This window comes from Anomalospiza imberbis, chromosome 16 (assembly GCF_031753505.1).
Source record: "Anomalospiza imberbis isolate Cuckoo-Finch-1a 21T00152 chromosome 16, ASM3175350v1, whole genome shotgun sequence".
Taxonomy (NCBI): Eukaryota; Metazoa; Chordata; class Aves; order Passeriformes; family Viduidae; genus Anomalospiza; species Anomalospiza imberbis.
The window spans coordinates 16,361,871-16,376,766 of NC_089696.1; the positions used below are offsets into that span (position 1 = coordinate 16,361,871).

The 14,896-nt window shown below is 49.2% G+C and overlaps 1 protein-coding gene across 2 annotated transcripts; it reads left to right on the top strand.

Moving 5' to 3' along the window:
- Positions 1 to 57: 57 nt before the first annotated feature.
- On the top strand, positions 58 to 14,896 carry COG7 (component of oligomeric golgi complex 7). Of its 2 annotated transcripts, XM_068207389.1 has the most exons (17): positions 59 to 305; positions 942 to 1,090; positions 1,595 to 1,711; positions 1,862 to 2,030; positions 3,009 to 3,091; positions 3,859 to 3,981; positions 5,315 to 5,513; positions 7,536 to 7,663; positions 8,021 to 8,175; positions 9,373 to 9,489; positions 10,000 to 10,065; positions 10,782 to 10,968; positions 11,944 to 12,084; positions 12,519 to 12,602; positions 12,923 to 13,037; positions 13,993 to 14,136; positions 14,325 to 14,896. In XM_068207389.1, the coding sequence occupies exons 1-17, from the start codon at positions 140 to 142 to the stop codon at positions 14,489 to 14,491; spliced, it is 2,310 nt and encodes a 769-aa protein (XP_068063490.1). In that variant the 5' UTR covers positions 59 to 139; the 3' UTR covers positions 14,492 to 14,896. The 2 variants fall into 2 exon arrangements, with proteins under 2 accessions (XP_068063491.1, XP_068063490.1); XM_068207390.1 differs by lacking the exon at positions 11,944 to 12,084 and having other exon boundaries at positions 58 to 305.

A 14,896-nucleotide genomic window follows, 5' to 3' on the forward strand; every position in this document is an offset into this window, starting at 1 on the left:
ACCGCCCCGGACACGGCCCCGGGCCCGCCCCGGACACGGCCCCGGGCCCGCCCCGCGCTTCCGGGTGCGCGGCGGGGCCGGGCCGCAGCCGCTCGGGCGGTTCCCCCGCTGTCCCCCGCCGTCCCCCGCCGTCCCCGCCATGGACTTTTCGCGGTTCCTGTCGGACGAGTTCGAGGTGAAGGGCTGGGTGAACGCGGCGTTCCGCGCCGTGCAGCAGGAGGCCCCGGGCAAGGTGGACGCGCACGCCGCCACGCTGGTGATGAAGCTGCAGCTCTTCATCCAGGAGGTCAACAACGCCGTGGAAGGTGCGGGCCGGGCCGGGGCTGGCTCAGCTCTGCCGGGCGCTCCTGCCCTCCGTGTGTCCCCACAGCTGCACCTTCCCGAGGCAGACAGGCAGAGCTGTGCAGGCCACGCTGGCAATCCCGGCACGGCCAGCCCTGCCCGAGGCTGCGGGATCCTCGCACCCATCTCGGGTCTCGTAGCTGTTCACCACCACATCTGCGTTAAGTGCTGGGAAACAGCAGCTGCTGCCAGCGCTGGGTTAGATGGGATAACAGGGTAAATTCTTCTCCAGAATGGTTGCCCTGCTCTGGCACAGGCTGCCCAGGGCAGTGTTGGAGTCCCTGGAAGGATTAAAAAGCGGTGTGCATGTGGCACTTGGGGACATGAGTTAGTGGTGGTCTTAGCAGTGCTGGGGGAACAGGACTGGAGTATTGGGAACAGTTGGACTTGGTGGTCTCAGAGGGCTTTCTTAAACCTAAATGATCCCATGATGAAATACATACTTAAAGTTTAAAGATACAGCTGAAGATTTGATGTTTTGCTTTGTTTTTTAGCGTTGGTTATTTTCAAGTACTAAAGATTAGATAAGATTATTGAACGACTGCCTGTTCCTGTACAGGCTGTCACCCCTCCTCACTGACTGCTCTGTGTTCCTGCAGAAACAAGCCATCAGGCTCTCCAGAACATGCCCAGAGTCCTCCGGGAAGTGGAAGTCTTGAAACAGGAGGCAACATTCCTGAAGGAGCAGATGATCCTTGTTAAAGAGGATATAAAGAAGTTTGAGGAAGACACAGCTCAGTCCATGCAGGTCAGTTCTTAGCATTTATCTGCAGCTTGTGAAATTCTAAAAGTTACGGAGTTGTTCACGTGAAATAATCTTGTGAACTTAAGATAGGTGAAACCACTTCTTTTGACACTAGTAGTGGAAAGGTGGGTGTGACACAGACCTGTGCAGTCTGCATGTCCTGAGGAACAGCTGCTCAGGTGTCTGTCCAGAGCTGCTGGTACCTTGCTGGGGCCACTGGTTTCTGCCTGGGGAGCACAGCATTTTCAGACAAAGTGGATACTAAAAGAACAAGACCTGAATTCAAACTAACCTGTTATTTGACTTTGAAAGATGGTTTTACATCTCTAGCTCCTTCAGACCATTCCATCTTCTTGTAGTAATATAATGTTTCCCCGCCTTTTTGTTTTTAAAATTTAAGCAGAAGATAGCTCCCAAGTACCTGTGACAACTGTTTTTTGTTTCAGTGGGGAACACCCACTGCAATCCTGTTGTGGAGCTCAAATCCTGCTGTGGTGTTTTCTGCAGGTCCTGGTGGAGATTGACCGGGTGAAGTCCAGGATGCAGTTGGCTGCCGAGTCACTTCAGGAAGCAGACAAATGGAGCACACTAAGTGCAGATATTGAAGAGACTCTTAAAACACAGGTAATTACTGAATTACTTGGTATTTGTGCCTCCAGCTTTTCAGGGAGCTGTGTTTGAAAGTCGGGTTTGGAAGCGACTGTGAAACACGTCCCTGGTGCTGATGCTGTCTGGGGTTGCCCTTGGTAACGGGCTGCCCTTCCCTGCTGGCAGGACGTGTCCCTGATCTCAGCCAAGCTGACGAGCATGCAGAGCAGCCTGGCCATGCTGGTGGACACGCCGGATTACTCGGAGAAGTGTGTGCACCTGGAGGCCCTGAAGAACAGGCTGGAGGCCATGGCCAGCCCTCAGATTGTTGCTGCTTTTAACTCCCAGTCTGTAGGTCAGTAGCTCCTGGTGTCATTTACTGTCAGCACTGAGTTTGGGTGGAGAGTTGGTGTCCTGAAGGCTCCTGCCACTGGCTCCTGAGCTTCTTCTGGTGGAGCAGATGCCCTGGAATGTTCTGGGCTCTGCAGCTGCCTGTAGGCCAGTGCTGCTTTGATTTTCCTATGGTTTGGGATACCTGTGGCCACTGCAGGAAACAAGAAGATTACAGGATTTTATGGGCCACGTGGATGTGTGAGATGGAGGTACTGCTCAAATAAGCAGAAGGGCCTTGGCTTTCTGTTATCATGGTGTTATTGGTGTAATCAGGAAGGAAATTTAATTTGTTTGGAAGCATTCTGACTTCCTACTACTTTGTAAAAGCAGCTTTACAAGTTCTCCTTAGAAAATTGGTCATTTTGGACAGTTCTTTGTGCTGTTCCTTCCCTGTGCTGCTGTCAGTGCTTCTGAAAAGTAATTGTTCTGGTTGTTGACACTCATCTCTGTGCACCTCGAGGTCCTGGAGGGATCTGGGGCTATGGGGTACAAACCAGACTTTTGAGGAACCTGTGTTTCTAAGCTCTGTGCTGAAGCAGCTGTGCCATGAGTCAGTCTGAGGCACAGGGATCATTTTGAGGAGAGGTGAAAGCAAAGCTGAGGCCTTTGCCAGGTATGCTTTAGGTTTGTAAGTGCTGGCTTGTTTCTAGAAACTAATTATTTCCTTCTAGGAAGTGCTCTGGCTTCAATAATGGATGTGTTAGCACTATATGCTTGTTAGGAAGTTAAATTCGTTCCTTGTCTCTGCTGTCTGATGTTGTTTGAGGGTGGGTTTCAGGCAGTTCTGCTCCTGTTTGAGAAGATAAGCAAACGAAGATGAAGTTGTCTCTTTCTGTAGACCATTGTACCTGCTCCCTTAGAAAAGGAGTTACTGCTCAGACTGATGTCTCACCCTCAGCTTTGAGGCTGATCCTGATGCCTGTTACTTTGTTTTGTTTAGATCAGGCAAAAATGTTTGTTAAAGTCTTCACTGAAATTGATCGGATGCCCCAGCTTCTTGCTTATTATTACAAGTGTCACAAGGTAAGTGTTTTGGTATCGTTTGAACACTGAGGAACAGCAGTCGGAATTCTAGCTGGGCTCTGACTGCAGAGGGAGCTGCTGCCCCACGGATCTCAGCTGTGCTGCGGTGGGGGATGGCACCTGTTCCTCTCTTTATTTCCTTCTGGGACTTCTCCTGCCGGCTCTGGCAGCTTTGCTTACTCCCCGTGTTGCAGGAGTAATTCTCCATTCGGGTCCTTGTGTCCCTTCCTGCAGCAGCCACAGGGTGTGTGTTCTGCTTGATTTCTCTGTGCCTCGTGCTTTTGCTTTGCTTTCTGTGGATGTGGCCATGTCAGCAGCAACTTTATTACTGCGACTTGCCAGCTGCTGACTTCTGTAAACTCTTTTCAGGTAAGATTAAAAGCTGGAATTCCAGACAGTTCTGTAGCCATAACCTGAGCTTCAAATTTCTCACATGACTGTGACTTTTGAGGATTAAGTTCAAGGCTGGGGCTTGCCAAGTATTTCAACTATTATGTGGGGGTATCAGTTGCAATCTCATTTTATGAGTAAAATACCAATGTTAATTAAATCTTTGAATCACTAAGAAGCTTCGAGCTCCATGCTGAAAGTCTCTTTTCCTTCTCTGATGCTGAATTATACGTTATGCTGAAACGGGGAGAGGGGCACAAGGGTGAGCCTCATGTTTTGGCAGAAGTGCTGTGCATGGGGACTGCTGGGTTTGGCACAACAAAAGCAGGACCTGTGGCCAGCCAGTTGTCTCCTCAGACGGTTCTGTTCCCCATCAGGTGCAGCTGGTGGCCGTGTGGCAGGAGCTTTGCCAGAGTGACTTGAGCTTGACGCGCCAGCTGACCGAGCTGTACGACACCCTCCTGGGGACCTGGCACGCCCAGCTCCAGTGGGCAGCACAGGTGCAGTGACAGGTTCATGCTGCTGCAGGGGCGGGAGAGGGCAGGGCTGGGCACCCTCTGAATGCTCACAAAGCCTTGAAGGGCTCATGGCTGCTCGCCCTGAGTTACACTCCGGGCCTGACTGGTGCAGAATGAGATTTGCAGCCCACTTACTGTTCCTTGTCCAGCCCTTGCAGACAGAATTTGAGCTCTGGTGTTCCACCACCAGCAAGATTGCGGTGTTATTGCCATTAAAGCTGCTCTATCACTTTCATCTGTATTTTAACTTAAAACTAATTTGTTGGTGTTGCAAATGTGTTCTGTTGCAAGACATCTGAAATGCCTGAATTGTTTTATCACTTGGCCTGGTGGAAGCCCTCAAGGTCACACTGGACTGATGCATGTTGGTCTGTGTAAGATATCTGAGGGCTTCTGCTGTCACCCCTTGGAGTCTGTGTGCTTGTTTTCCCTGCCAAGAATAATGTAGGATCAAAAAAAGTTTTTGTCCTTTGGTGAAATGAAGAAATAAGTTCATATTGTTGAAGAGTTTTTCATCCATGAAGGGTAAGAGATTCTTATCTTCATGTGACAAAGCCAGTGTCAGTGCAAGGCCTGTGCTGCAGAGGAGCTCAGTGTTTCCTTGAAATGTATTTTTTCTGCCTAATGATTCGATGTGACTTACAGGTCAGATGTCAGGTTACATTTTAGCAGATATTCTTTGAACTGGGGATTGTGAGAAGCAGCACGTGGGGCACAGCTCATGTCACTCAATCTCCTGTGCTGCTTCTGCTTTCTTGGACCTTTTTGATGGCAAACCCAGCTTTCAAAGCAAATGAACAGAATAGCTGATAAAAAAGTCACAATGAAGGCTGTAAAAAGTTCTATGCTAGTGGAGTAGCTGATTCTTAGCTGATTACAGGCTGTCTAGCTTTTCCACTACTGACTTCTGCCTATCTGACCAGCAATTTGCTTGTGATATAGTCCTGTTTCTTCAGATCTTACTGATTCATGTTGTTTCCCAACACCCCTGTGTAAACTTGAGTGCTCTGTTTCAAATGCTGTCTTCTGCCAGGTGTTTTTTGAATCACTGTAGTGCCTGTGTTCTTCTGAATTCCGTTTTTGACCTCTGCTTATCTTCTAGTTTCTTGGTGGCTGTACTCTATGTACTGCCCTAGACTTGCAGTCCGGCTGTCCTGTGTGCTAGGTCAGTGTGGCTCTTGCAGCCTTAGCTGAGCACTTGTGGGTTTTTCAGCCCTTGTGGGGTGTTGCAGGTTTGGAAGCTGCCTCTGCTCTCTGCTGCAGTGTGTTCCTCTCAGGTAATGTGCTTTTGCCAGTAGCTGTTCTGCTGCCACAGGTTTTCAAGAACCCCTATGAAGTCGTGACTGTGCTGTTGATTCAAACCCTGGGAGCTCTGGTGCCTTCCATCCCTGTGTGTCTCAGCACTGCCATGGACAGGACGGGCCAGGACACCAAGCTGACCCAGCTGCTGGAGCTCCACGATGCCACTGTCCACTTCGCCAAGGGGCTGGAGGTAGCCATGCTGCCAAACCTCAGTAAGGCTCTGGCACTGCATTCTGTCATTCTGTGCTGTCCCCTTTGTGAAGTCCATTGTGGGATTTTGTTTAGTTTTAGGTGGAGGGAGGGATTATCTCTTCTAAGCAATGCCCAGTTCCATGGCACTTGCACCTTTGTGTTTGTGTGTGTATCTTACACCTGAGCTGTTGACACTACACCGAGTTTCCTGAAGCAGCTCTGTCCTGAGCTGACTCTGAGGGTAAATAGCATTTAGCACTTCTCCTTTTACAAGCTTTACTGTTTCTTCTGTCTCTCAGACAAGGAAATGTCTCCAGGGAGGCAGTGAGACCCATTGTGAGAGATGACAAAGCAGAAAAGTTGAGGAGTTTCCTGGAATTATCACACCCCACTGAACAAGAGAAAACCTGCTTGAAGGCTGCATCCATTGGATGCTTGTATTTGTTTTTGTAGTTTTTCTGTTGCTACTGGCTTAGGGTTTGATCAAGTGACAATGCCCAGTGTTTCTTCTGAACTGTTGGTAGTTTTTTCCCAGCAGCATCTTCAGTGTTTGTTTCCAAATCTGCCCTGTGCTTTCCCCTCCCTGGGACATTTGTCATTTTGGTCATGATTGCTGAGTGATTCCTGCAAACCACACAGCAGTGAGGTGCTGTTTGCACAAGTTTACGCCTGACTGGAGCTCTTAGCTATTTATAGACCCTTATGTATTTGGTGGGGCTGCTTCAAAGACTGGCTGTGGGAAAATCCAAAATTAAGGCTAATGGAGCATTCCTGATGCTGTGCTTCCTGTGTTTGGTTCCTCATAACATTGTCTTGAGCTGTTTAAACCCAGATTCTTTCTTGACCCTGTAAATTATGATTGCTGGGCAATGTCAGGGAGTGTGACTGTGTCTGTTGTCTGTCTGGTTGCATACACATCAGTCATTTTCTAGCTTAATTTGTGGTTCATTATAGAAATTATTGAAAAGACTTGAAAAAAATAATGCCTGATTGTAGAAGATGATGGAATAGGAAGACCACTGTTGAGCTGTTATCTGAGTGTATTTAAAAATAAACCACCCAAAGCCTTTATTTTTATCTCTTTTAGTGTGGGGTAAGATGTTTGAGAAAAGAAATATCTCAAGAATGGAAAGGCCGGGTGACTCAGCTGAGGAGACTCAAACCAGTTTGTGCGTGTATGTGAGGGGAGGGCTCAGCTGTGATTCACAGGATAATTCCGTTTGGAAGGGATCTTAGAAGATGATGTGGTCCAGTCTGCTGCTCCAAGCAGGATCTGCTGTGAGGTCAGACTGGTGCTTGGGATACTGTTCAGTCTGGTCGTGAAGATGTCCAAGCGTGGAGACAGTGCTGGCTTTGGACAGACTGCTCCATTGCTTTCCTGTCCTCAGGGTGTGAAAGTCTTTCCTGATATCCAGGATTCAAAGTAATTTTGGTTTGCTGCCGGTTTGAGTTTGGCAGAGCTTTGTGAGAGCAGCTGGTGTCCAGTTCTGATCTGAGCAATAATCATCCAGCCCTGCTTTGTGTTTGGGTTGGCAGCTCCCTGCTCAGGCATGGCACTGAGAGGCTGAGTTTGTGCTTCACGTTCGGCTCTGGTTGATGATCACTGGCACAGTAGTGCTGAATGAATTGAATTAGTGTCAATTACTTGAAGTGTGAACTAGGCTTTCTGATAAATGAGGATTGCCCCTGTTTGACGCCGTGGGAGTAATGTGTTTCACTTCTCAGATGGTTTCAATTCTTCTGCTGTAGGTTGGAATGTTTGATAGATTTTTGTCACCCAGGCTGTTTTGGGTCAGTGAGTGCTAATTTTCTTGAGACACTTGTTGAGGTAGAACATCTTGGTTTTAGGAAGCAGGTAGAGATAATAATCTTGTTTCTAAAAAAATAAAAAAACAATCTGTGTAGTTGAGATTGAAGCTGTTGGGCAGCATTCCAAGCCTGTGCAGGCAGCATGCTTTAGTGGAAGAACTGTATGTAGCTTGAAATGAGGTTTTTAGTAGCATATTCATCTCTTTGTAGACTAAACATCTGATTCTTTGTAGAGGAGCAGAACCTGGTGAAAGTGATGGAACTCGTGGAAGTGGTGTATGCTCCCTACAAGCCCTATCAACTCGAGTATGGAGACCTGGAAGAAGAGAATCTCCTCATCCAGATCAGTGCAGTGCCCTTGGTAATGTACCAGTCTTTGCTCAGCTGTCCTGGGAGAGACTGAAGCTTCCACTAAACCCAGGGGTCTTTGTCACAGTTACTGCTCTCCTCATCCTTTTTGGTTACATTTCCTTTCACTTGTGGAAGATGGTGCTGTTGGCAGAACTGTTTTCCCTTGAGGGCCTGGTGAGCACGGGGTTTGGCAGCCTGGCTGTTGTTACAGTCCATGGGCAGGAGGGTGGGAGCACCAGCATGGTTCTGCCTTGGGAGCGTCACAGGAAAGGAGGATACCAGAGAACACTGTGTTACACAAGGTGTGCTTTCTCTACTGCCTGGAAGAAGAGTCAGGCTCAGCTTTGTTGTTCCTGTTGTGATTTAGGAGCATTGGGAAGTGATTGATTGTGTCCAGGAACTGAACCACTCAGTCAACAAACTCTTCATGCTGGCGGCCGGAGCCATCGACAGCTGTGTCAAGCTCACGGATGGCCTGGGGGTGTGTGGGCTGCTGAAGGCCCTGAAGGCCCTCTTCTCCAAGTAAGGTGCCTTTAGGTACTGCTCCATTTATCCTGAGCAAGTCGTGAGTGTGCACTTTGTGGCCAAGGGCTCTGTAGTTTATGGAAAATGGCTGAGAGCAGAAAGTGTCTCTGACTGTACCACGAGTCATCAGTGTCCCCCTTGCTGCTTATTTCGAGCACAGGCTGTTTTCTGGAGGAAAAAGTGAAGATTTTATGGCTAAATCAAAGGCTTGCCAGCTGTTTTCAATTCTGGTTGGGAGAGTTATCATTTTTAATAAATACTTTTAAAGTAGAAAATGTTTCCCAAAACAAAATAAGGCAGATTAGGCTGATGAAAGTAGATCTCAGTGGGGAAATAAGACTGGAGGTTGAACTTGATCATCTTGGAGGTCTTTTCCAACCATATTGATTCTATGAATACACAGTCACTGGGACAAGCGACCTCACATTCAGGATCTGCCTGTAAGTCTGAGATACCCCACAGAGTGAGGCTCACTGTTAGTTTTTGTCTTAAAGTATCACTTTCCTATTCCTGTACTGATTTACTCCTTATTCCTTCATGATATTGAAAGAGCTGCTCACAAGGTATGAATTAGGAATTGCTGCCCTTCGGGAAGGGGGAAGAGGAAAGCACAAGTCTCTGATCTCACCTTCTTTATAGGCAATTAGAGAGCAATGTACCTGCCTCCAGCTTATGGGCATTATTAAAAAGAAAATGGGGGTGGGTAGAAAACACAATGTTCTTCTTTTTATCCGTGTTCTCATCTGGGGAGTAGCTGAGAAAACAAATTCATGAGATTGTTGTCACCATGTTCCTGGAGTAAGGGCCAAGTGATGTTGGAGTAGCAGCAGCCGTATAAAGTTTTCCTGGTCTTTCCTAGGAGATGGTCAATGCAGTGGAAGCTAAAATATCTTACTCCTTCCTTGTCACGGGCAGGGAGAGCTCCTGGTAATCCACAGGCAGCAAACTGAGGCAGCCACACGGCATCTTTTGTGCTCCTTGTCTAGGCTGGAGCAGGCTGTGGCTGATGGGTTCTTCACATCCACCTGTTAGGAGTGGAACCAGGGTGTCTCTTCTGTACTCATTTTAGTATTTCTGGTTCTTGTTTGGCCTTTGCAGAGGACTGACTGAGCAAATCACAGGGCATGTCTTTGTGCTGCTCTCCAGCCTGTTCTCTTACGCTGCTGCTTCTCTCTGCTCCTTTTCTCACTGCAGGTATACATCTGACTTCACAAACACACTGCAGTCTATACGAAAGAAATGCAAACTGGATGATGTCCTGGCAGATTCCCCGTTCCAGGAGGACTGGACTGCATTCCAAAACTCTGTCCGGTAAAGGGTTTGGGCTTTTTTTCTGTCTGGCTCAGAGCTGGTTTTTGTGTCAAAGCTGAAAGGGAACTACTTGGGGTCAGTTTACACAAGTTCTTAGTGCAGAACACAAGGCTGAGCTCTCTGCTGCTGGGAGCACCAGTGTCAGTCATGGGTTTCAGGTTGCTCCTGGCATGGGGAGGGCTGTGGGGCTCCCCACCCTGCCTGGAGCAAGGCTGCATCTCATGTCACTTGTAATATTAGCAGCTCTTAGAATTTTTCCCAGTGACACTGAGCTGGCCTTCCCCCCACCATGACAAGAAGTAGCGTATGGATGAGGCCACTGGGCAAAAAAAATCAGTGTTATCAAATGGGTGCACAGTTAATCACCAGACTGACTCTTGACTGATGTGTGGGCTGTGGTTTGGTTATGGCTTTTCATAACTACTTGACATGGGTCTCAGATGGGTTCTCTGAGAGGGGTCTGGCATTATCTGCCTCAAATCTCACAGTGTGCTTTTATCTTGTTCTTAGGATAATTTCCATTTGTGGTGAACTCCTTCATCAGTGTGGAGACTTTGAGCAGCAGCTGGCCAACAGGTGAGCACTGGTGACCTTAATTCAGAGCTGTCAATGTAGGAACCAAGTTGAAAGAAAACAAACCCCAAACGCCAAGGTGCTTTGGTTGCATAGACCATGGAGGGAAAGCCACCACTGATTCCCCTTCCCCATGCTTTGACATGTCAGAGATGGGGCATAGACTGTTCTGGCCAGTCATGTTCCCTGAGGCTGTCCCAAGAATCCTTTTCCTTGGATACCTGGCTGGCCACCAATGGGCTGCCAGATGGGGGTCAGGAAGGAATTTTCCACCAGATCAAATTGGCAAGGTCCTTGTGACATGGGGCATGAATCACGTGCTGAAATGAGTGTAGGTGTGCCTTACCTGATGGGTTCCCTGTAACCTGAGGAGTGTAGGCACAGGCAGCACATGGATCTTGCTGCTCCTTGTTGTAAGCAGTGCGCTGCCCAGGCTGTGGTTCCTTGAAGTGCTCGGTGTGACTGGAGAAGAGCCCAGCCTGCAGTGCTCAGTGGGGCCCCACTGCCCTCGTGTTCCCAGAGCACAAGCTCCCTGTCCTCTCAGCACTTGTGCAGCTGGTGAGTTGCACAGCGGGTGAGAGGACTGGCTGCAATTCTCTGTCAGTGAGTGCTCTCTCTGGAAGTCACTCAAGGGCGGTGCTGGTCCTTGTGCCAGCATGAGGACAGGACTGCTGAGTCCAGAGGATTCTGCTGGTGACTTTTGTGTACTTGTTTTTCAGGATTTTGTCAACTGCTGGGAAGTATCTCTCAGACTCCTACAGCCCTTGCAGTTTTTCTGGCTTTCAGGATACCAGTTCTGCAGAAAAGAAGAGCTCCATAAAAAATCCCTGGCAGGAATACAATTATCTCTTGAAGGAGAATCCATCCGAGTATGCCAGCCTTATGGAAACACTTTACACTCTGAAGGTAGCCCTGGTGTCTGGAGAGCTTGCCTTTATTACAGAGTGCTCTTGGGCCCATTTTGGGCAGATGACCTGGATTCCCCTTTCGGTCTAATGACTTTTCATGCTGGGCTGCAGCCTTTCCATGGGCTGTGTTCTGCAGAGACACTGATACACAGAGAGATGAAATGTCCAAACCCAGCAAGTCTGGACTCATTCCAGCTCTCCCCAGATCCTGTCTCTGTTTTGTGAACAAGCCCTTATCAGCTCAGGTGAGGGAGATTTTATCACAGCGAGCATTGGGAAGGTTGTGTTGGAGCCATCTCAAATTCTGGAGCCCACACACCACCTTCTGAGGCTTTCTCTGCCACTTAGGCTCTGCTGCCCTGTCCAATCTGAAACAGAATTCTGCAGGATCATTCATGCATGGATCTGTGAACAGGGTAGAATGACTTCAGTTATCTCCTCATGGATCTAAGTTATATTTGCCATCCTTGGTCACATGGAGTAGTGAATTCAAGGTTATGAGTCTTACTTCCTCAAAATGTTTTGATTTCTTCTGCACTTGGTTTACCTACAACTTTTGTGGTTCCACCTTCAGTGTCATGTGTTTGACTTTAAACCTTGACTAAACTGTCCAGTTCCACAGGTGCTCTTCAGGTAGAACTTAATTCCGTGCAGGGTATCAGTTGTGCCCATTGAGTAAAAGGCAGCTTTGCCACCTTCTCTGCAAGTTTCTCAGTATCCAGCATGTGCCAGAGCCTGGGGAGGCTGAAATGTGATGCTGATTCCTTGTCCTGTAGTTCAGGGAGCAGTGGCAGTTTCTCTCTTGGATAACTGCTTGGAATAGGTCATTCCAAAAGAAACAGGCTGTGCCATCAAAGAGGAAAGCTCTGCTGCACAGGGATGGCCTCATAAAACCTCTGCAAGTGTGTTAACACAGCCCCTCTGTGGCCACTTCAGTGGCTTGTGTGTGTAAATGTTTTTCTGTGTGTGTCAGGAGAAAGGCACCAGTAACCACAACCTGCTGTCGTCGTCGCGAGCGGCCCTGGCCCGCCTGAACCAGCTGTCCCACCAGCTGGCCTTCGACTCCGTGTTCCTGCGCATCAAGCAGCAGCTGCTGCTGGTTCCCAGGATGGAGGTGGGCACTGGGGCCTCAGGCTGAGCTGGGCAGGCAGGGTTTGCCTGGGGGATGCCTTGGGTCAGCGTTGCTTAGCTGTCTCCTGCTCAGAATGGTTCTCTCTGGTGCTGTGTTTCTCCCACGAGCTGCAGGCAGTGGAACGGTTTCCCTTCCCTCACCCACAGCCTTTGCAGCACAGGTGTTTGAAGGCTCTGGTGTTTGTTTGAGGTGTTGCTTTTCTGACCCATGTGAGCATGTTTCCCGCAGGGAAAAAAGAGTGGGTGTTTTGGGCCTGAGGGATAACATGGTAAGCAGTTTTCCCACCATCTGTGTTCTGCTTCCTAGAATCCCTTGGGTAGTCAAAGTTCATATTGTTGGGTCACCCCTTTCTAAAATGCTGACAGGCTTCATGCTCTGGGAAGTCATCGATTCATCCTGCATTTTCTGCCTTACAGGGCTGGAGTTCTGGTGGCATTGGTGAGACCCTGACAGATGACCTGCCAAACTTCAGCCTGACCCCTCTGGAATATATCAGCAATGTAAGAGAACTCAACTGTCTTTCTGCTCTAAAAAACAAATTGCTGGGAATACTCCAGAGAGCAAAGATTTGCTTGGAGTAGCAGTTCTCTGTACAGGTCTTTCTTGCCATGAATGTTTCAGTGACTGCTTCTCTGACCTTGTGAAAAACTGTTTCTTGTACCAAGTGTAATGATGCACGAGAGCCAATTTGCAGGTGAGTGAGTGGCTGTCAGGCTCACCTCTCTGCTTTCAGGTGTATTTACTGTGGGTGACTTTTTCTCTAGTAAAGGACTTGCCTCACATTTGTTCAGTGACTCAGCTTTTGGTGCTTTTATTCTAGATTGGGCAATACATTATGTCTCTTCCTCTGCACCTTGAGCCATTTGTCACTCAAGAGGATTCTGCTTTGGAGCTGGCATTACATGCTGGAAAACTGCCATACCCCCCAGAGCAAGGTAGGGTGAGACCAAAGGCTTGGAGTGTCTGGGGAAAGCTTTCCCATCCTGACATCACAAGGGTGGGATGTGATACAGTGACAAAACCATTGGAGATCCCTTTCCTATCACACTGTTTCTTCCAAGAATCCTTTGGTAAAACCCAGGAGGAGCCTCTGAATAAGTAAAGCTTATTTTTGTTTCATTCAAACTGGAAGCTTTGGCTTGGTCTGTGTGCGTTTGGTGCTCTTTAAAACCATGGTTTGGGGTCTGAAGAGTTCTGTTGGGTTTTGGCTCCTGTTCCTGCTCCAGGGAGCTGGCCCTACCTGCTGTGTCACTAATCCTGCTGCGGGTAACAGCAGTAGCCACCTAATGCCTTTCCCTGCAGGTTGGCAGTGTACCTGGTGTGCTGGGTTCAGTCTCTTTATGGTGTCATTATTTCCACAGACAGTGGAGAAAGCAGAGAGCTTGGTATTCACAGTCTTCCTGGACCATTCCAAAACTACACTCTTTAGTTCAGGTTTTTGCATTACTGTTATGTCACCTTGAAGCATTTACATGTTGTAACGCCTCAGTAATTTTCAAAACACTAATGAGCACAGACTGCCTTTAGGGCTGGATAAAAACTTGTGAATCCTTGTCACTGCCGTGGTTTGCAAACTGCTCCTGGAAGAGGGTCCTGTAGGAGGTGCCAGGCTGGTCACCCAGCTGGCCCCCATCAGCTCTTTGGAAGTGACTTACCTGGAGGGTAATCCAGGGGAGTGTTTTGGGTCTGGGGCTTACGTCAGTGGTGTACAGTACAGGGAGAGTACATGACTGCTTTGATTGCTCCAAAACCAGCTGATAAACTCAGACTAGCTGGGTGTCCTGTGGCAGGAGCAGTTCAGATGTTGTTACCCAGTTAGGATTATGTGCTGTACAAACCCAGCAAGGGCGGGTCAAGCGTGCTGGCAGCTAACGGGGACTGTCTGTGCAGGAGAGGAGCTGCCCGAGCTGGACAACGTGGCTGACTACTGGCTGGGCTCCATCGCCAGGGCCACCATGCAGACGTACTGCGAGGTCATCCTGCAGATCCCACAGCTCACACCACACTCCACCAAGCAGCTGGCCACGGACATGGGTGAGCACGGGCTCCCGGGCACGTCACATCACCCACAGGCTGCTCTGTCACCACCAGGGTTCCTGCCTGGTGGTGCCCGTGGGTGGGAGCTCTCCATGGCAGGATTCCCTCTGTCACCAAGAACAAGGATATCTTCCATTTCACAGTGACTGTTGAAGTTAGATACAAATTTTTCCTTAATTTTGCAGATTATCTCATAAACGTGATGGATGCCCTGGGCCTGCAGCCCTCACGGACGCTGCAGAACATTGTAACTCTGCTGAAGGCCAAGCCAGAGGAGTTCCGCCAGGCTGCCAAGAGCCTGCCCCGCCGGATGGCCGCTGGCATCGCGGCCATGAGGGGCCTGGAGGGTTAGCTGTGCCCTCCCTGCCTCTGCCATCGCTGCCAGGAGGGGCCTGGAGTGCCAGCTGTGCCCTCCCTGCCTCTGCCATCGCTGCCAGGAGGGGCCTGGAGTGCCAGCTGTGCCCTCCCTGCCTCTGGCATCACGGCCAGGAGGGGCCTGGAGTGCCAGCTGTGCTCTCCCTGCCTCTGGCATCACGGCCAGGAGGGGCCTGGAGTGCCAGCTGTGCTCTCCCTGCCTCTGGCATCACGGCCAGGAGGGGCCTGGAGTGCCAGCTGTGCCCTCCCTGCCTCTGGCCCCTGCTCAAGGACTCATCTCCTCAGACTGGTTTTCATTTCTGCAAGGGCAGTGAAAAGATCTCTGGGGACTAGGGGAATTTATTTCAGACTAACTTTTAATAAATGTCTTTGTCTAGGAAAA

Bases quoted from the DNA above. Each gene is read 5' to 3' on its own strand.
- COG7 (XM_068207389.1), top strand. From the start codon at position 140: ATGGACTTTTCGCGGTTCCTGTCGGACGAGTTCGAGGTGAAGGGCTGG. The intron at 306-941 runs GTGCGGGCCGGG...GTGTTCCTGCAG, and splicing joins GGTCAACAACGCCGTGGAAG to AAACAAGCCATCAGGCTCTC. The intron at 14,137-14,324 runs GTGAGCACGGGC...TTAATTTTGCAG, and splicing joins GCAGCTGGCCACGGACATGG to ATTATCTCATAAACGTGATG.